The 21,905-nt window shown below is 41.3% G+C and overlaps 1 protein-coding gene across 2 annotated transcripts in view; it reads left to right on the top strand.

The window, feature by feature from the left end:
• LOC138755539 (N-acetyltransferase ESCO1-like) overlaps nt 1-21,905 on the top strand; it is a 100,127-nt gene that overhangs the window by 66,890 nt on the left and 11,332 nt on the right. For both annotated transcript variants that reach the window (XM_069921710.1, XM_069921711.1), the window contains exons 4-8: nt 1,058-1,163; nt 1,730-1,799; nt 6,122-6,245; nt 8,055-8,186; nt 19,047-19,136. In XM_069921710.1, the coding sequence (XP_069777811.1) occupies nt 1,058-1,163; nt 1,730-1,799; nt 6,122-6,245; nt 8,055-8,186; nt 19,047-19,136 (522 nt within the window). The remainder of the gene's footprint in view (nt 1-1,057; nt 1,164-1,729; nt 1,800-6,121; nt 6,246-8,054; nt 8,187-19,046; nt 19,137-21,905) is intronic.

Raw genomic sequence — 21,905 nt, 5'->3', positions numbered from 1 at the left:
TTTCAGCCACTCATTTGTCTGCACTATCTTCCTGTTCTGATCTTCCTAGCTTGTGACACCGGAAGTAATCCTGAGATTATAACCTTGGAGGTCCTGCTCTTCAGCTCTTACCTAAAGTTCGACCACTACCCCACTCCCACTGATGTCATTGTACCACAGCCTTTGACTGCTCACCCTCCCTTTTAACAATATTATGCCCCCCTAAGAGACATCCTGGACCCGAGCACCCAGGAAACAGCACACTACCTGGAGTGTCTTCTGGCTGCAGAATCTTCTATCTTTTCTCCCGACCATCAAGTCCCCTATCACTCTCCCTGACTTTGCCCTTCCCTTCTGAGGCTCAGAGCCGACCACTGTGCTATTGGTCTGCCTGCTGCCTTCCCAGATAGGTATGTCCAAAAGGGTATACTTGTTGCTGAGGGGTATGGCCAAAGGGGTGCCTTGCACTGCCTTTTCCTTTTCCCTCTCTTGACTGTCACCCACCTACCTTTCTCATGTCTCCTATGTGTAATTGTGTTCCTGAAACTTCTATCTATCACTCTCCACCTCACTCCACCCTCTGAATTACCTGAGTTCATCCAACTCCAGCTCCAATTCTCTGAGTCTGTTTGTAAGATGAGGTCATCAGGGAGACTGTTGGCTTCCCTGACTAACCACATTCTGCAAGAGAAGCATGTCCCTGGCTATCATTCCCACTGTCTATGAGAATAATTTTTTTTAAAAAGAATCCTTTGGTTCCTCAGCAGGGATGTCTGCATCTCAACTCCTGCACCCTGAAGCTTCTCGAGTCAAAGTCCCACTCCCACAATGGTCACTACTTGAGCTTCCCTTCCTTTTATTGGATATTGGTAATTAGCTATTGGTGAGATTTATACAAGCACCTACAGTACCTTCCTGTTGCCTTTTAAAAGCTCTTCCTTTCATTCATCAATTTGATGCATCTCCTTTTCTAGAATGGTAGACTATGTAATGCTTTACAGACTTGACCAAAGCAAAATATTTACATAATTGTTTTTATTTGGTTGCAGCACATTTAAAAGATTTTTGTTTTCTTCAGAGTTTTAGATTGCACTTGGAATCAAGTCCTGAATGTAGTCCAGAAAAAAGCTGCAATACAGCTTTACTGCAGAAACCTGACAAGGAACAAATGGAAAGTGAATCAGGTACAGTTAAACAAATTATTATCATTATTGAATATCAAGAAGGATATGGATCATGGACCTGTTTTTGTTCTGCCCATTGAGTCAGATTTGAATTTTGGATTTAATCAATAGAAACTTGATTGGAATTTACTAAGCATTGGCATAGGGACTATTTAAGATAACAATTTTTATTATTCTTTCTATAATATTGAAATTCTAATCTCCCATCAATTTTTCCATCCACATTGCAACAGCTGTACCTTTGATAAATCTAAAACGTTCACCTCTTTCATACTCTGCACCCCTCATCAGCAATTTCCAAAATAAATTCTCCATTGGCTGTATAGATACTCTATTTCATGTCCAGCAGTTTAATTAAAGCTCTGACTATTTCTATCTCCAGGCATAAATTAAGCAGGCACTTTTTAAGATGTACAGTCTCTTAATTTTAATGATTTCAAACTTTATGGACTAATTATGTACAGATATTTGTTTAATTGTATTTTGCATTTATTAATTTTCATGAAATTAAATATCTGTTTAGAGCAATTCAAATATGATTTCAATCTTGTTCAATAAAATTGTAGGGTCATTGCTGAAGGAAACTGTACGGACTCTCTTCAAAATTCCAGATCCAGCAGAAATGAATCATGAAAGGTACTTGTCATGGTTTTGGAATAGTTACATGGACTCTACATTTGCCTGAACAAATTAGTGAAAAATATGCATGGTTGCCTATAGATAATTGCATTAACCATTTAACATTGAAACAACAGGCTGCCCAGTTTTGAGCTACCACATCTGTTGAGTGTCTCTTCCATTTAGCATTCAGTACTCTCCCCACCAATGTAATGTTCTTATGAACATTTGCCACAAATATATTGGCAAAGACGATGTCATGTCAGCTTATCACTCAAGATTGTGGGTTCATCGCTTGATGCAGATTCATCTGGCAGCCATATTGGTGATGGACTTTGAACCCCTGCAATCCAGTGTACATGTGGCGACTTTCCTACTTTCAGTGCTTCCTCCATGTCTTTTAAGTATTGCTCAGCAAGGAGGATAACTGATTAATCTGCTGAAGAAGAGAACTAGATGACAGGCTGCGGGTATTTTCCTTGTCTGAATTTGGCCAATCTTGAGACTCTGGTGTTAGTGTAGAGGATCTATAGGGCCATTGTTTTGAAGGCATGCAAAAATAGTATTGAAGGTAAAACATGAAAAACAGAGGCATGCAGAAGTTAATATTAAACAAATTATCAAGATCTAAAATAAGTACTGAACTGAGATGATACTGCACTGTATAGAGTATAGGAGCTGGGAAGTGATGCTGCGGCTGTTTAAGGCATTGGTGAGGCCAGGTTTGGAGTATTGTGCTCAGTTCTGGTCTCCAAATTATAGAAAGGATATAGATAAGGTGGAGAGGGTGCAGAGAAGATTTACAAGGATGTTGTCTGGCTTACAGCATCTAGATTACAGGAGAGATTAAGGAGACTGGGACTTTATTCATTGGAACGTAGACGGCTGAGAGGGGATTTTATAGAGGTATTTAAAATTATGAAAGGAATAGATAGACTAGACATAAATAGACTCCTTCCCTGAGGGCAGGGGAGGTTGAAACAAGAGGGCATGACTTAAGGGTAAGGGGGAAAAACTTCAGGAGAAATATTAGAGGATGCTTTTTCACTCAGTGAGTGGTGGCAGAATTGAATGATCTTCCAAAAGAGATAGTTGCAGGAGGGTCCCTTCTGTCATTTAAGAGAAGGTTGGATGTATACATGGATGTGAGGGGGTTGGAGGGTTATGGGCAGAAAGTGGGTTGGGGGGGGGGGCTAGTGGAGTTTTTCAAGTGAACCGGTGCGGACTCGAAGTTGCCGACGTGGCCTGTTTCTGCACTGTAAATATCAATCTGTGCCAAACCTAATACACTTAGGTTCTTTTGTGCTTCATTTGTGGAAATTAGACTCCAATTTCCTCTCATCTCCTTATCACTTCTTGTTGGACTGATTTGCTCTTGGGTTAGGACATAACTAGGAATTGAAATGGAAGTGCCAATACTTTGTCTTAAGGAGTAATTCTTGGACTATGACTTTGTTGGGTTGTTGATTAATCAGTTGATAGGAAGGCTCTTCTAATTAATATAGTGGCCCCTGGATTCAGGTGAGGACTTTGCAAGTTCAATAGAGCTATGAATTATTATTTTTTTTACCAGGCCTAAGTTGGCTGATTAATCCTGTTTTCTTATGCTGTATAAGGAAGAGACATCCACCTATAATCTCTTTCCTGTTGGCTCCTCTCCCTGCCCCTTCCTTCCTTTTTTCTCCTCCCCCTCATTATTATTCAGGTGCCTGCCTTTTATTTTGCTCATAACCTGACGAAGATCTCAGGCCAGAAAGGCTTGTTACCCTTTATTCCCTATTAATGCCATGTAACCGGCTGAATTTCCCAATACTTTTTTGTATTGAACCTGATAACCAATTATTAAAAATTATATTGGAGTAATTAAGACAATTATATTGATAAGGATATACATGAAAATAAGGATACGATGAACATTTTAAGAAATTACACTCATCGGTATTTGAGGGAATGTAACCCTGAATTAAGGAAAGGGACTCGCCAAAATATCAATAATGAAGATGATACCACTAAAGAAAATCTCCAGGAGTCTGACCTAACCTTTTAAACTGTGTGAGAGGACATTAGATGCCTTCTTAATTTTCTCAAGTCTTTGCTCTTTGGGAGTGATTCATTTGGACTAAAAACTAATTTGTAGGGCATTCTGCTCTTTAATCAATGTGAAAGGACAGAATGAATAAATTTATAAACTATTTATAGTTGAGGAAATTTATAATATGACAATTACTAGTCTCTATAATTGGAATAGGATGATCCTGCAGCTCAAAATTTCACCTGATCAAAGAAAGTCATCATGGATTTTTAAAGAGAAGATATGGTTGATAAACAAGTTTTTGTTTAAACATTTGACTTGTGTGTCTGTAATGTCTGTAATAATACTTGGTTCATAGAAGGCATTTGATAAAGCCCCATTTTGGAAACTGCTGAAATCAAGGCACAAATAATTGAATGCAAATTATTGACATTGCTATAAAATTGGTCAAATAGCAAGAAGTAGCACAGAGATAATATGTATTCAAAGTTGGTAAAAACCCTTTGAGTCACCATATAAATAATTTTTAATTTTACAAGAGAGCCAAAGATCGATAGCTTTGCAGGTTATGTAAACAAAACCCAGAGATGAACAAATGAATGGCATATGGACAAATGGGTGATTGTGATGTTATTGACTTTTCAATCTCAAATAATTGAATATAACTTTCTGATCGATGGAGTATATATTCATAGAAACACTACAGTTCTAATCTTTCATTGTTAACTTTGGGAATATAAGAACTGAAAGTTTTGCTGCAGTTATACAGAGATCAGGTTAGACATTATTTGGAGATGTGAGGTGGTCTTGGCTCCATATTTTTAGGAACTATTGGCTTTCAAAGGATTTAGATATTACCTAAATGATATCAGAACTCCCAAGGATCAAATTGAAATGAGAAATCACATAATACAGGATGTATTCATAAAAGTTAGAAGTTTTTGCTATTTTAGGTAGGGTCTTTGAGATTATAGAAGCAACTGATATGTCAATGAATGGAACTATTTCTGCTGTTTTATTCCAATGTTTTAAGTTGAAGCCTTAACTTTTGCAAGTAAAGTTAGGAAGCATTTCAATATACTTGGGGTGATAGAAGTGTGGATATCTATCTCACCGAAGTCATATCATGTTAACAATTTTAAACTTAAGTTTGAGGGCAGCATGGTTAACGTGGTGGTTAGTGCAGCTCTATTGGAGTGCCACTGACCCAGATTCTATCTTTACTGCCTGTAAGGAATTTGTACGTACTCCCCTTGTCTGAGTGGGTTTCCTCCTTCCCTTCAAAAACGTACAAGAATTGTAGGTTAATTGGTGTATTTGGAGGGCATGGGCCGGAAGGGTCTGTAACCATGCTGTATGCCTAAATTTTAAAAGTTTGATTGGTTTTTGAAAATCAGTGGTATTTTGGGACGTGGCACAAAGGTGTCCATAAAGATCAGCCAATGCCAGATTGGCATGAAGACTAAATTCCCTGTGGTTCCTTGTATTTCTTATACCTGGCATTGCTATAGTCAGAACACTCCAAAATTTGTAATTCTTTTAAATAACAAAGTACTTGTAAGCAGAAACCTTAAAATTGCCTGAGTTTTAGAACGAGGCAACTGTGACTGTGCTGTAGTGCTTTACATAACTCACAAAGGGGCCCATATAATTTTTGGAATGACATTGAACATTATCTCTTTAGAACCACATGGCAAAATGTGCATATGAGTGATTCACGAAAGAAGTCTGCAAATTCCAGTGTTGCTCTTGGTGCAACTTCAAATGTCCATGATTATTTGCTCTTGATTTCTGATGCAATGCCTGAAGACTACTACAGCCAAATAATAGAATGTAGATTAGTTGCACCATTATTTTCTCCAGTTCATTCAAGCAACCAATTACTTGAAATCTATCTTGAATTTTGTTGCTTTTTTTCCCCCAATTGTTGCTTGATTATTTGCAAAATTTTAGATTGTAAATTGATATGAATCTATGTAAAGCCATTCTATTGTGTCTGATTTAATACTCTGCTCTTCCTGAATCTGACAGACTTCATTTTCTGGATCACATTATTTTTATCAGTTTCTATAGTTATGTTTCTTTTCCTTGCTATCATACTAATATTGATATGCAAAAACTATTAAATACTAATTGTAGTTTTAGCTGAATATTATTCATTGTTAATGGCAACTATCAAACTTAAAGTAATTCTTAGAAGTTTAACCAACTTTGTCCAAACTTTAATGTAGAATTGAAAATACAGTTTGAGAATTTTTTTTGTTTATATCTTTTAACAATCAATGTGTCAACTTTTATTCTTTCAAAGTGTATCTTTGTCTAATCAGCTAACCATAGCGAAGAACACTGCAATTCACCCTGAATTTTCTGTACAAAATGAAGCCAAGGTATTGGATAATGCAGATGGAGGTGGGCTTCAACAAACAAACCTTGTAAGTGCAGTTCTGAAATTTGTAGGTCTTGTTTCTGAGTCGATTTATTAACAGTCCAATCTAAAGTGTCAATTTAAAGTTGAACAGTTCTGAAACTTTAAAAGGGGAACCCATCATAGTGTAATCTACGTCAAAGCTGTTGGAAGCCTGCAATATAAGAAAGTTTCTGAGTACCATTTCAATGAGTTGGTCAACAAATGCTGGAGCTTTAATTTCGTATTAATACAGTAAAATTCCACTAATCCAGTATGCTGGGCCAGCAGATTTTAGTATGTAATTTGATGAATATTCCAAAACACTTCTAATTCACTTGTTTTAGAAGATGTTACAGAGCAATATTTAAGTGAACCTGTTAATTTTTAAGGGAATGTGAAAAAGAGAATGAGGCAAATTTCAAGTGGCAGGGAAAGGTGGGGGTTGGGAGCGAGGGTCGGGTGAAAGTGCAGCTAACAAAATCAGGTGAGTTTAAAGCAAGCTTTGAAGTCAGGGCCTCAGTGAGTGTTAAATGAGCTTTAGTATCAGGGCCCCAATGAGTACAAAGTCTGAATGTCAAAGTTGTGAGACTGAGGCCAAACAGTCAAAATTCAGAGTTCAAATTTATCGTCAGAGTGCATGCATGACACCACAATCAACAGTGAGATTCATTTTCTTGCAGGTCAGGCAGAATTTCTACTTAGCAGTAGAGAAAAAAAAACTACTTAAGACAAAATGTGTATACAAAAGAGAGAAATGTAAACAAATTGCAATGCAAAGATTAAATATTCATAATAAATCATGTGCAAAGTAAGAGTCCTGACATGAGTCTCTGATTGAGTTTGTGGTTCAGGAGTCTGATGGTGGAGGGGTAGCAACTGATCCTGAACCTGATGGTATGAGTCCTGTGGTACCTATACCATTTTCCTGATGGCAGCATCAAGAACAAAGCATGTGGTGTGGATCCTTGATAATTGCTGCTGCTCTCTGAAGCCAGTGATCCGTATAGATTTTCTCGATAGTGGGGAGAGTTTTGCCTGTAATATACTGAGCTGTGTCCACTACCTTTTGCAAGGCTTTCTGCTCAGAGATATTGGTGCCCCCATACTAGGCTGTGAAGCAGCTGGTCAGCACACTTTCCACTACACATCTGTAGAAGTTTGCCATGGTCTTTGATGTCATACCAAACCTCCACAAACTCCTGAGGAAGTGGAGGTGCTGACTTGCTTTCCTCATAATGAATCATGTGTTGGGTCCAGGAAAGGTCCTCCAAGATGGTGACTAACAAGAATTTAAATTTGCTCACCCTCTCTACCTCTGATCTCCCAATGAACAATGGATCATACACCTTGGGTTTTTCCTTCCAAAAATCAGCTCCTTAGCTTTGTCTTGGTTGGACTGATTATTGGAGTTTTACTGTAGTTGCATAGTAGTTTGTCTTATAATGCCATCAAATGACTACAGGACTTAACAATTAGCCATATCATTAAATGGCTTCCATGTACAATATGTAGAGATGATTGAGTGGAAAGGAAATGAGTAAAAAGAAGTTGTTTGCTGAAAACATGATAGTCTATTCTATTTGAGCAAACTGCGCTCAATTTAAATCTAGGGTTCCTGTGAAAATTAGAAAAAAATTAAGATTATTTTGAACGCAGATAAATGGGGAAATAATGTAAGAAATGAACTGGGGTGTATTGTACAGGTAAATAAAGACATGGGTACTGTTTTATAACATCTTTTTTCTCTTAAATAGAATGTAAAAGTCAGAAATAGAGCAATTTGGAATTTCAGCAAATTTTATGTGTAAAATAACAGCATATTAATAATTTGCAGGATTCTGGGCAGAAAAGGATTGGAGCAGTTTCTTGTACTACATGTGGAATGCTTTATGCAGCTTCTGTTCCGGAAGATGAAGCTCAGCACTTCAAGTTTCACAAACATTTTATTAGTGCTGTAAAATATGTGGTAAGATAATAGTGCATTAGTGGATATCTAGTTAATGATTCATAAAGGTGCCACTGTAACTAATGTGTTCTTTTTTAAAAAGGCAATAATTTTCCTCCAAGTGGCATTTCTTTCTCTTTGGATGTACTCTCCCAACTCACTCTTTTTCCTCACTCCATTACTTTGTAAACTCATACTTAAAGCTTTATTCCAGTGGAGACGGTGACTCTTGCACTCTCAAAACTTTGAGTCGAAGTTTTAGAAAGTAGCAAGAATACATATTGTATCAATCTACTAAATATGTCTGATCTTTCTCCTCATTTCAGTATCTTTCTTAATAGTGACCTATTTAACATAGGTCAAAGTGGGAGTTGTTAGTTGGGCAGATTTAATCTTGCACTGTGCCATTATTTGGTTAATGAATCACTTGAATTTAAAGGACAACTATTAGCAGATTTTTAAAAAAGTTTTCAAATTTATTGCAACACTTTTTCAGTGCCAGTGACTGGAACTGGGGTTCAAATCCTGCACTGACTGTAAGGAGTTTATATGTTCTCCCCATGTCTGCATGGGTTTTCCCCAAGGGCTCTGGTTTCCTACCACTGTTCGAAGTGTGCTGGGGGTTGTAGGTTAATTGGGTGGCACAGGCTCATGTCTCGAAATAGCTTGTTACTGTGCTGTATGTCTAAATTTTAAAAAATAATTTTAAATTCAAAGTGCTCTTTATAATTCTAGAATTGTAAGTCAAGTTATTTGAAAAGGCATCATATCTCAATTTGATTTGTCCTCTGGGTTCAGTCCCTTCATCAAGCAACTACTTTCTTTTATAGTTGCTTGGAGGATATCAGAAAAGTTGTTGTTGTCTATGACTCGCTCAAACAAATTCGTACTAAAGTTACGTTGAGTTTTCCAAAGTTAATTAAACGATATTAAACATTGTTAACGTTATTGCCAGTTGCTGCATATTGTTATAGCCATTTAAACGTTGTTAGATGGTCAATAGAAATTGTTGGATCCTCTCCGATCCTTCCAACAAAAGAGCTAAACTAAAAACAGTTTATCCTAACATGGCTGAGAAACTATCTGCAACTTTGACTCAAAGATGTTGCTAGGAGACAGCGTAATAATGTTAAACAACAGCCATAAAGTCACAAACAGAACTTCTTGCAAATTTGTAATCTATTTTAACCCTTACAAATCATCCTTATCTTTACAGAACAAACAGTTCTTCACAGCAGGCAAACTTTCCTTTTCCTTAATTTCTTCATCTGCAACTTCATCTTCATTGCTCACCTTTGGAGTATCCTTGATATCTCCAAATCCTGGTAGGGTTGCAATTTGCACATGCCTTTCTAGGAAATCCACAATGTCTTCCAAAGTAGAATTTTGGCTATATTTTATCTGAAGTTCGCAAGCCCTTGCTCTCCACAAATCCCTCAGCTGGGAAGGAAACTTTTTTTGATGGTTAACATATTTGGAAACGTTAAGCTCAAACATGTTGTCAATATCTTACGTGGCATTACAACATCCTCTTTTAAAAAAAAAATGCTTGTTAAAGCCTTTGTGTCATCTGATTTTATTGATGACCATGAAAGAACCTTCTCCATAGAGCTGTTGTAATTCTATACTCGTTGCCAAAATGCTCTTGTAGTAAAGCCCTTGCCTTCAGGAATTCCTTATCTGGATCCATATGTAGGCAATTTCATACAAGTTCCTTTGTGTCCCTCAGTATGCTGTTCTGGATAATAAAGACAATCTCTGGCGTTTTTATTCTTGCTTTCATCATTGTGTTCAAAAGATTTATTGAATGCTTAATACTGAAGTTGGTCTCCACCAAAAATTTGAATCTCCTTGGGCAGGGAATAGAGACCTTGCTGCTGAATCAATAAAAAAGTTCTTTCCATTTGTTTTCCCATGATTGACAATATATTGCTCTGTTCATTGTTGCTTTGTCCACCCAGATTTCTGTCACCTGACGGGAGTGGCAAGTATTCAGTATCATAAGATGCTATTTGGCTCGCATCTCTGTCCATGGGGTTGTTATTGCCGTTTGAGATCTGGCACCACCGTGCCTTAAACTTTTGTTTGGGTCGAGACACATCTTGGACTTTAACACTGCCTCTAATTTGCATTTAAATATTTTCTTTTTCTATTATCCTTCCTCAAAATGTGACTCCAAAACGTTAGATGCTTTAGATAATTTACTTCGAACATTAGTTAGCTCTCAGCCTTCTAGTACCCTCGCCTGATTAACAACAATTTTTGGATCCAGTTCCAACTGCTCCCTTCTCCTCCTTAACTGCTCCTCAAGCTGCTCCTCTGGAGCAGCTTCTAAGGCCAATTTATTTTGAAGCATTTCTTTGTCTGCTTCAAGAGCTGCTGCTTCTGCCTTGAACCTTTAAACATGTAGATGCAGTACTTGAAACACTGGAGCTTGTTTTCAAACTCCTCTTGCTTCTTCTGCTTCCTGTATTTTATGTATTATCACTTGTCGCCTTGATATCGGACTTTGTCTGCACTTTGTCCATCCTCCACACCATCTTCTTGTGGCACACCTTCAAACGATTCCAAGTGCCTGCTCTTAAATTCTATTGATGTTTTTTGTGGTAATTCTGTGGGATTTATATTCCCAGGAGCCGTAACCTTTCTTTCTATTGTCTCTTTCAGTCTTGTTTGAAGAGTAGTGTTGGCTCCAATTGAATCTAATCCCAATCATTGTAATTTTTCTTTAAGATCCTTGACCTTCATCTTCTCAACACATTGGTCCTCAGGGGCAGTAGCTTCAGCAACAGCTGCCATATTATCCTCCATCCAGCCAACCTTCTCCCTCAGGCATCAAACATGCACGACAATAATTCCAAAACCAAAACAATCCTCAAAGGACAAGCTGTGGCAGCTCTCCTAAGCAAAGTTCGAACCAGCTCAGAAAATCTTGGGTGAACCGCTGATGTCAGCAACTGGGAGGGCTTTGACTGCAGGGCAAACCGCAGGACGGAAGGTGACATCAGTCCCACACCTCGGTGCGTGGGGGTTCCTGGGAGGAATGTTTTAAATGCATGCGTGTGTGTACAGGAAAATGGTTTTACATCTGGACGCCACTCAAGTCAGACTCCTTTCTTTTGCTGCGACACAGCGTGACCTCATCGTTGACCCCAACAGGCCCGGCGGATTGTGGACCTGACATGGACGTCGCAGCCTGGCAAAGTGCAGTCTCCTTCAAACTGCCTTCCTTTTAGATGACTCTGCCAGCGGTATGGTTTGAACAAGCTGAGGCGCAGTTCCAAATCAAGCAGATAGTTGCAGACGCCACCAAGTACCTTTGACCCTTGACCAAGAGATGGCAGGTCGTGTGATTGATTTCCTACGTCAGCCACCGGAAAATGACAAGTACAAGGTGCTTAAAATCTCCAGACATTCAGGCTCTCCTGCTGCGAACGAGCCACGCAGTTTTTGCACATGGAAGACCTAGGTGTCCGCGCACCATCAGCTTTAATGAACGGCATGTTGGAACTGGCGGATGGCCATCAGGCTTGACTGCTTTTTGAACAAATGTTTCTAGAGCAAATGCCCAAAGACAACTGGCTCATGCTAGCCGATGAGGATTTCAGCAACTCCCCTGCAGGTTGGCTGCCCACGCAGACATCCTGTGGCGCACAGCAGCAGGGCAAATGCCCCATTGAGATTAGTGCTGCATCATGCCCAATACCCAAGCTCCACGAATCCCAGCAGTAAGGCCATATGCACCCTTGAACAGTGATGACACCAATGCAGATTCTTGGTGATTTTACCACCAACAGTGGGGTTCTGGAGCATGCTGTGGCTGACCTCAGTGTGCATTTAAAGAAACGCCAAGGCTGGCTGTCACTAATGGCTACAGCAGCAGACCACCATAACAGCCTATTCTGTGTCTGGGATAAACACACCAGGCGCAAGTTCCTGGTGAACACCGGAGCCGAAATCGATGTCCTCCCTCCTTCAGGGTACGATATGTGGAACAGAAAGGCAGAGCCAGGGATGACAGCAGTAAACAATAGTCCCATCCGCATGTACGGTACACGAACAATACCCCTGCAGTTTGGAGCCAACAAGTTCATTTGAACATTCCCGGTGGCTGTGGTATCCCAACCATTGCTTGGGCGGATTTCCTCAGAGCCTACTCACTGATGGTCAACTTAAAAGGATGAAGGTTAGTAGATATCAGGACTTTTCAGACATTCTCCGTGGGGAAGGCCAAACTACCCACCCTGCACCTGGACTTCGTAGCGTATTCGGGGAACAAATTTGCAAGAGTTCTTGTGGAGTTTCCAGACATCATAATGCCACAGTCTCTTCGGCAACACCCAAGCATGGTGTGTCACACCACGTCCTCGTGCAGGGACCTCCACTCCATGCCCTGGCCTGCACGCTGCTGCTCGACAAGCTCCGCCTTGCAAGAGAGGATGTTGGAAGATGGAAGAAATGGAGATTGTGCGCAGATCTGACAGCTCATTGTCTCCATTTTGGATTGTCCATCTTTCACACCATCTTGTGGCACACCTTCAAATAATTCCAAGTGGCTGTTCTTAAATTCTATTGATGTTTTTTGTTGTAATTCTGTGGGATTTATATTCCCAGCAGCCGTAACCTCTCTTTCTATTGCCTCTTTCACTCTTGTTTGAAGAGTAGTGTTGGCTCCATTTGAATCTAATCCCCGTCATTGTAATTCGTCTTTAAGTTCTTTGACCTTGACACGTAGCTCTTCAGGGGCAGTAGCTTCAGTGACAGCTGCCATATTATCCTCCATCCAGTCGACCTTTGCAGTCAGACATCAAACATGCACAACAATAACTCCAAAACCAAAACAATCCTCAAAGTACAAGTGCCAATTTCTCCACCTTGTGTTCTAACTTGCAGTAAACACACAGAAGGAATCCTTTAGTAAGGCTCACCACTTCTTCAGTGGCCTTGATGATTATGTTGATGATTGTACCTCCTTCAGTTCAAAATGCTCTACAACAGCAGTGGTTCTCAACCTTTTTTTCCTCTCACATGTCACTTTAAGTAATCCCTATGCCATAGGTGCTCTGTGATTAGTAAGGGATTGCTTAAGGTGATATGTTGGAGGAAAGAAAAAGGTTTGAAAAACACTTTTTTTAATCATACCTAATTGACTCATTATGTGCACGGTTTCATAACTCCAAAGGAATTGGGCCAATGACAATTTTTCTTAAGCAAAATATTTCAGTAACAATTGAGTCTAGAGCAGTGGTTCTCAACCTTCCCTTCCCACTCACATACCACCTTAAGCAATCCTTTACTAATCACAGACACTCTTGGCATAGGGATTACTTAAAGTTGTACATGAGTTGAAAGAAAAAGGTTGAGAACCACTGCTCTAATCAGAATCAAATCGATCCAGCCCAAATTCCAAACTCTTCTATTGACTTAATTCCATTTATATTGACTTAATTGTAGTGATGACTTTCCTTTATAGTCACTTGGAGGATATCAGAAAAGTTGTTGGTGTCTATGACTTGTTCAAACAAATTTGTACTAAAGTTAAGTTGAGTTTTCCAAAGTTTATTAAACATTGTTAACATTATTGTCAGTTACTATACGTTGTTACAAGTCATTAAAGTATTGTTAGATGGTCAATAGAAATTGTCTGAACCTCTCCAATCCATTCATTTTGCAGAACAAAAGAACTAAATTAAAAATGTTATCTCTAACATGGCCGAGAAACGATCTGTAACCTCGGCTTTACAGAAGGCCTCAAGGATTCCTGCTTCTTCTACAACCACCCTCCTCTACCTGGCAGGCAGAACTTGTATTTTCCCTCAAAAACATCTTCTTTAGCTCATCCTACTTTCTTCAAATCATAGATGTAGCTGTGGATGCTCATAGGGGTCCCAACTCTGACTGTCTTTTAGTTGGATATGTATAGCAATCTGTAGGTGTTTTCATGCTGGCCTCCCCTTTGAGGCAGGCTGCAGAGGTGGATAAAAATTTTAAACTTACCTGTTCATGGAGCAGCCCTAAAGGGTTGCTCCAGTGCTGCTTTTATGCAAAGCGGCACCTCGGTGCCACTCTAAGTGAGGCGACTGTTGCCGTGACACCACCCATCATTTCCCAGAATGGTTTTCAGCTGCATGAGGAATTATGGGAAGGGAAGACGGCCATTGCTGTGCCACGTATTAAGTCGTTGGCATTGATGAATGGCCCTGAAGGCCAAAGTGGGCCAGTGAGATGCTGATGCAGCTGGTGAGGCTGTCACAACCCGCACTGGCCACCCCCTGATGTCCCCCGCTGGCCGCCCCTGACTCCCACAGTTACCTTGACTATAACTCTTCCCACCCAATCTCCTGAAAGGTTTCAATTCCTTCTTCTCAATTCCCTTGTCTCTACCAGGATGATCACTTCCTTCAGAAAACATCGCTTCGCCTCTACTTCTATTACAGCACCAGTGGTTGGAACTGGGATTCAAATTTCACGCTGTCTGTAAGGTGTTTGTACGTTCTCTCTGTGTCTGCGGGGGTTTCCCTATGGGGCACATTAAGCTCCGGCTGCCCCCGTCACTGGACCCCCTGCAGTTCCAATATAGATCCAATCACTCTATGGACGATGCTATCGCCACAGCCCTCCATCTAGCTCTCACCCACCTGGAAAATAAGGAGTCATATGTTCAAATGCCATTTATTGACTTCAATTTGCCATTCAACACAATCATACTTCAGTACCTGTTAGGGAAGTTGAGTCTGCTGCATCTAAATACCTCCCTCTGCAATTGGATTCTTGATTTCCTGTTGGGGAGACATGAGGCAGTCCAGCACTTCCAAGACCAATCACACTGTGCCTTGGGCCTCCCAGGGCTGTGTGCTTGTCCACTGCTCTTCACTCTGATGACTCATGACTGTGCAGAAAAACACAGCTCGAACTACGTTATCAAGTTCGCTGACGACACGATCATGGTGGGTCTTATTAGTAAGAATGATGAGTCAGCAGACAGAGATCAGAGCAATTGCTAACAGACTGGTGCTGAGCCAGCAACCTGTATCTGAACATTACTAAAACAAAAGAGATGGTTGCCGACTTCAGGAGGGCTTGTGTGGAATAATCTCCGCTGATCATTGATGGCTCCACTGTTGAGGCCGTCAAGAGTATCAAGTTCCTTGGTGTAAACTTGGTGGAGAATTTCACCTGGTCCCTTAACACCAGCTCCATAGCCAAGAAAGCCCAGCAGTGCCTCTACTTTCTGTGAAGGCTGAGGAAAGTTCATCTCCCACCCTCCATCGTCACTGCATTCTACAGAGGATGTCTCCTTTGGCTTGGCTTCGCAGACGAAGATTTATGGAGGGGGTAAATGTCCACGTCAGTTGCAGGCTTGTTTGTGGCTGACAAGTCCAATGCGGGACAGGCAGACTTGCAGGGGAAAATTGGTTGGTTGGGGTTGGGTGTTGGGTTTTTCCTCCTTTGCCTTTTGTCAGTGAGGTGGGCTCTGCGGTCTTCTTCAAAGGAGGTTGCTGCCCGCCGAACTGTGAGGCGCCAAGATGCACGGTTTGAGGCGATATCAGCCCACTGGCAGTGGTCAGTGTGGCAGGCACCAAGAGATTTCTTTAGGCAGTCCTTGTACCTTTTCTTTGGTGCACCTCTGTCACAGTGGCCAGTGGAGAGCTCGCCATATAACACGATCTTGGGAAGGCGATGGTCCTCCATTCTGGAGACGTGACCCACCCAGCGCAGCTGGATCTTCAGCAGCGTGGAGTCAATGCTGTCGACCTCTGCCATCTCGAGTACTTCGACGTTAGGGATGAAGGCGCTCCAATGAATGTTGAGGATGGAGCGGAGACAACGCTGGTGGAAGCGTTCTAGGAGCCGTAGGTGATGCCCGTAGAGGACCCATGATTCGGAGCCGAACAGGAGGGTGGGTATGACAACGGTTCTGTATATGCTTATCTTTGTGAGGTTTTTCAGTTGGTTGTTTTTCCAGACTCTTTTGTGTAGTCTTCCAAAGGCGCTATTTGCCTTGGCAAGTCTGTTGTCTATCTCGTTGTCGATCCTTGCATCTGATGAAATGGTGCAGCCGAGATAGGTAAACTGGTTGACCGTTTTGAGTTTTGTGTGCCCGATGGAGATGTGGGGGGGCTGGTAGTCATGGTGGGGAGCTGGCTGAAGGAGGACCTCAGTTTTCTTCAGGCTGACTTACAGGCCAAACATTTTGGCAGTTTCCGCAAAACAGGACGTCAAGCGCTGAAGAGCTGGCTCTGAATGGGCAACTAAAGCGGCATTGTCTGCAAAGAGTAGTTCACGGACAAGTTTCTCTTGTGTCTTGGTGTGAGCTTGCAGGCACCTCAGATTGAAGAGACTGCCATCCGTGCGGTACCGGATGTAAACAGCGTCTTCATTGTTGAGTTCTTTCATGGCTTGGTTCAGCATCATGCTGAAGAAGATTGAAAAGAGGGTTGGTGCGAGAACACAGCCTTGCTTCACGCCATTGTTAATGGAGAAGGGTTCAGAGAGCTCATTGCTGTATCTGACCTGACCTTGTTGGTTTTCGTGCAGTTGGATAACCATATTGAGGAACTTTGGGGGGCATCCGATGCGCTCTAGTATTTGCCAAAGCCCTTTCCTGCTCACGGTGTCGAAGGCTTTGGTGAGGTCAACAAAGGTGATGTAGAGTTCTTTGTTTTGTTCTCTGCACTTTTCTTGGAGCTGTCTGAGGGCAAAGACCATGTCAGTAGTTCCTCTGTTTGCGCGAAAGCCGCACTGTGATTCTGGGAGAATATTCTCGGCGACACTAGGTATTATTCTATTTAGGAGAATCCTAGCGAAGATTTTGCCTGCAATGGAGAGCAGCGTGATTCCCCTGTAGTTTGAGCAGTTTGATTTCTCGTCTTTGTTTTTGTACAGGGTGATGATGGTGGCATCACGAAGGTCCTGAGGCAGTTTTCCTTGGTCCCAACAAAGCTTGAAAAACTCATGCAGTTTGACATGCAGAGTTTTGCCGCCAGCCTTCCAGACCTCTGAGGGGGATTCCATCCATACCTGCTGCTTTGCCACTTTTCAGTTGTTCGATTGCCTTATATGTCTCATCCTGGGTGAGGACCTCATCCAGCTCTAGCCTTAGGGGCTGTTGAGGGAGCTGGAGCAGGGCGGAATCTTGGACTGAGCGGTTGGCACTGAAAAGAGATTGGAAGTGTTCTGACCATCGGTTGAGGATGGAGATCTTGTCGCTGAGGAGGACTCCCACCCTCCATCCTCACTACATTCTACAGAGGATGTATTGAGAGCACAACTGCATCACTGCCTGGTTTGGAAGCTGTACCACCCCTTACCCTAAGACCCTGCAGAGGTTAGTGAAATCAGCAGGAAAAATTATTGAGGGTTCTCTTCCTACCATGAGGGACATCTACAACACATGATGAACGCAAAAAGCAATAAAAATTGTGAAGGATTCTACATACCTCTCATGTAAACTTTTCTCTCTTCTGCCATCTGGTAGGAGGTACCATAGCACTTCGGCCCTTACGTCCAGATTGGACAACAGTTTTTTTTTCCCCCCCAAACCATTAGGCTCCTGAATTCCAAGAACATATTTGGATAATGTACCATGGACTTGTATTCTTTTGTCTTAATATTTTAACATACATTTTTGTAAATATGGTCCAAGAGGACACTCGTTTTTATTATGCAAGTATGATATGAACGACAAATAAATGTGACTTGGATGCTCCGATTTCCTCCCACCCTTCAAAATGTATCGGGGGTCGTAGGAATTTTTTTTTTTAATTAAGCAAAATTTAAGTTTAGAGATACAAGGACAGATTCCCCTTGACCACTTCTACCACCCACCAGCCTCCGAATTCAACAAAGTCTCCTCAATTTCTGCCACTTACAATGGGATCCCACCACCAGACACATTTTCATCTCCCTTGCTTTTGAAATGGAACGCTTCCTTCATGTTTCCCTCATCCACTTGTCTCTTCCCACTAATTGCCTTCTTGGTACCCACCCCTGCGACTACAAGAAGTGCTACACTTCTTCCTCACCATCATTTGGGGTTCCAAACAGTCCTTCCAATGAAACAATACGTAACCCGTGAATCTGAAGTAGTTATTTACTGCATCTGGCGCTCATAATGTGGCCTCCTCTACATCGGGAAGTCTGGGCACAGATTGGGTATCACTTCATTGAGCACATCGCTCTGTCCACTACAACAATAAGGACCTCCATTTGTCAATCACTTCAATTACACAACCCGTTGCCACATCGACATGTTTGTTTGTGGTCCTATGTACTTCCATGTTGCGACCACTCATAAATTGGAGGAACAACACCTTGTATTCTGTCTCAGCAATTTACAACCAGCTCCCCATCCCTTCCCTCCCTCCTATTGGAGAGCTATCTCTCTTAGTCCTCTAGCCTCTTCCCTATCCTCTCTGAGCTTCTTCTTCCCCCTCTCGCCTGTATTCACCTATAATCTACTAACCTGTGCTTCTTTTTCCCACAATATTCTATAAACAAAAACTGAATTCAGCAACATTGTATAATGTGCCATGAAGATCCTTGTGTGTAATAATTTAAATATGCATGTAAACTAAAATACATCTTATGTGCTTGAATGTTACGATTATATCAAAATTATTATACAGTCAAAACCACAGTATCCAGCACCTATGGGGAATGTTAGATGCTGGATAAGTGAATTTGCAAGTTGCTTGAGATAGTATATTGCGTGATTGGCAAAGTAACTTCTGTGGTGGAGCTGATTTTAAACTTTCATATTTTTTAGCCTATCTATTTTCCACGATCTTTTTATCTGGTTGCTTGAATTCTGGAAAATGCGGATTTTACTGTAGTCAAGAAACCAGTTTTAAATATACTCTTCACCTTTCTTCACTCTAGGGCTGGAAGAAGGAGAGAATTTTAGGTGAATATCCTGATGGTAAAATAATAATGGTTCTTCCTGATGATCCAAAATATGCCTTGAGAAAGGTAACCATTTTTTATATTTAGCTCTTTCTACACGTGGGTTCAGAATTGGTTCATGTAAATTCTTTTAAGATTCTTTTATTGTAAAGTTCCAGTACACAAAATGTAATGCACAAAATTTGTCAACCTTTGCCTGGTGTAAAGGCACAGAAAGAAGCACTACTAGCATTGCCTGGTGCCTCCAACAATAAGAGAAAGAGAAGCAAAAGGAAGTCCCTTCAGAGACACTGGGGGTCTTTGGATTCACCTCCAGCACTCTCACAGCCTCTGCATCCGTATGGCCTCTTGTTTGATCTATTTGCAAATCCGAGCACCTAAATCCAAACCTCTGATACAGTCAAGAAGCTTGCTTGAGGCCTCTTCTTGCCATTGGCACCCTCTTGAATCCCGCAATACCTAGTTCCCACGAGCCAGGGTCCAGAAGCCCACAGCCTGGTATGAATCCTTTGGCCATGTGTCACCAGCAGCCCTCAGCTTGGTCAAGTCCTTCAGCACTGAGCCCCTCACTGGTACACTGCTTTGGTCACCTTCCCGAAAGATCATCAGCGGGAGGGTGTCCTTCACCAGGACAATAATTCCCCCAGAGTCCCCATCCCCTGGTGGTCAGGTGCAAAGCATGGGCACCTCCACCTTGGGTACAGATCTCCCATGGTTTTCAAAATTTTTTTTTTTAAAAAAAGGTTCCTTTAACAGGCTGTTTAGAGCCTGTACAGGGACATTCGCATTGCAACTGGCAGTAGGACCCTGTAGCTGTGTCTGTAACAGCAGCACTGGTAGCACCACCATTTTATCTCAGCAATGCTTCAATCAGCAATGTTTCTTAAAATGTTGTTTCGTATTAAATGATATATATTCAATTTCAAATGGGTTAGGCATATTTATTCCATCTTCATTTCCTCTTGGAAATATTGAGCATCTCCAACAACTATTCCTGAAAACAAAAATTGGAGTTAATGGCATTGAATAACATGACCTGAAGATCCTTATATAATAATTTGTATCTTTCTTTAAAATTAATGGAAGTGGGCCTATTTAGTCAGAGTTTTATAGCATGTGTTGGGGCTGATCTTGTAATAGATATCAAACGAGTCCAAAGTCAGGCATGGTGCATATACAAAATTCCTTTATTACAGTTGCAGTTTTTTTTTTAGTAGCATTGCAGTTACATAGATAAATTGTTCTGGCACTAAGCTCATTCTAACACTAATCTTTAACTGAAGTAAGTTATACTTGTTTTTGGTCCTGTCCTGTCTCTTCGTCTTGTTGCCAGATAATTAGTTTCTAAGTTCACACAATGTCTTTTTAGCACCATCTCTTTCTGTGGGCAGTACACTGTGTTTTCTGCCTCTCTTAACAAAAACAAGTTTATCTATAGCAAGTCTGGGTTTTCTGCTCCATGTTTTTCTCACAGAGCTGTTTGAAGGTGATTTAACCCTTGACTGTGCTCTACTTGGCTCTACTAAAATATACTGGCAAACACCGTCAGCATGGAAACAAGCCTTTTAGCCCAAATTGTCCATGCTGACCAATCTTGTCCCATTTCCCTGTATTCTGTCCATATTTCTAAAAACCATTCCTTGCTTTGAATCTGTCAAAATGTGTTTTGAATTGTCCTCATTTCTACCTCTTCCTCTGGCAGCTTGTTCTGTAGACCCACCACCCTTCTGTGTTAAGAAATCTATACCCTCCAATTTTAGGTTCCCCTATTCTGGGGGAGGAAAAGGCTATGATTATTTACTTTTATCTATGCTGCTTGTAGTTTTAAAAATCTCTAGTCCCTCTCTTGGCCTCCAGGGAGAACATTTCCAGCCTATCCAAACTCCTCTTATAATTCAAGCCTACCAGTTCCAGCAATCCATAAATCCCCATTGGACCATTTCCAGTTTAACAATATGGAAAGCTACAGCAAAGTACCACCCACAGTGTTATGCAGGCATAATAACCTACTCTAACAACTGCCTAGAATTTCTGGTACATCACCCTCCATTTTTCTCAGTTCTATGCACCTATCTAATAGTCTTTTCAAGGATTCTATTGAATCTGCCTCCACCAAGGTTGCAGGCAGTGTATTCCATGCACCAAGCACTTTGTGTGTGGGGGGAGAACCTGCCTATTGCATCCCCCTTGTACTCGCTCCCAAGCACCTTAAAATTATGCCCCCTGTGTTAGCCATTTCAGCCCTGGAAAAAAGCCTCTGGCCATCCACACGATCAATGCCTCTCGTCTTAAACGTCTCTATCAGGTCACCACTCATTCTCCATCACTCCCAAGGAGAAAAGTTCACTCAATATCTTTCCTATAAGCCTGGGTTATCAAAACTGTGCACAATACTCCCAAGAAAGGCCTTGCAAATATTCTCTACATGTATAATATGTCATCCCTAAGCACTGCACTCAGTCCCTTGACCAATGAAGGTGAGCATGCCAAATGCCTTCACCATCCTGTCTTCCTGTATTGTTACTTTTATGGAACTATGTACCTGCACCCCCAAGTATTTGTTCTACAACACTCCCAAGCCCCTACCATTCACCATGCAAGTCTTACTTTGGTTTAACCTACCAAAGTGTAGCACTTCGTACTTGCCTGTTCAATTCAATTTAGACATACAGCACAGAAACAGGCCATTTCTGCCCATGCTGCCCAATTACATTCAATTGACCTACAACAGAACTGCTGGGGAAAACTCATGCAGACATAGGGGAAACATACAAACTCCTTACAACATGCATTTTAAACCTCAGTCCTAATTGCTGGCACTGTAACAGCATTATG

Source organism: Narcine bancroftii, chromosome 2 (genome assembly GCF_036971445.1).
Source record: "Narcine bancroftii isolate sNarBan1 chromosome 2, sNarBan1.hap1, whole genome shotgun sequence".
Lineage (NCBI taxonomy): Eukaryota > Metazoa > Chordata > Chondrichthyes > Torpediniformes > Narcinidae > Narcine > Narcine bancroftii.
This window is presented reverse-complemented; position numbering and strand designations above follow the sequence as displayed.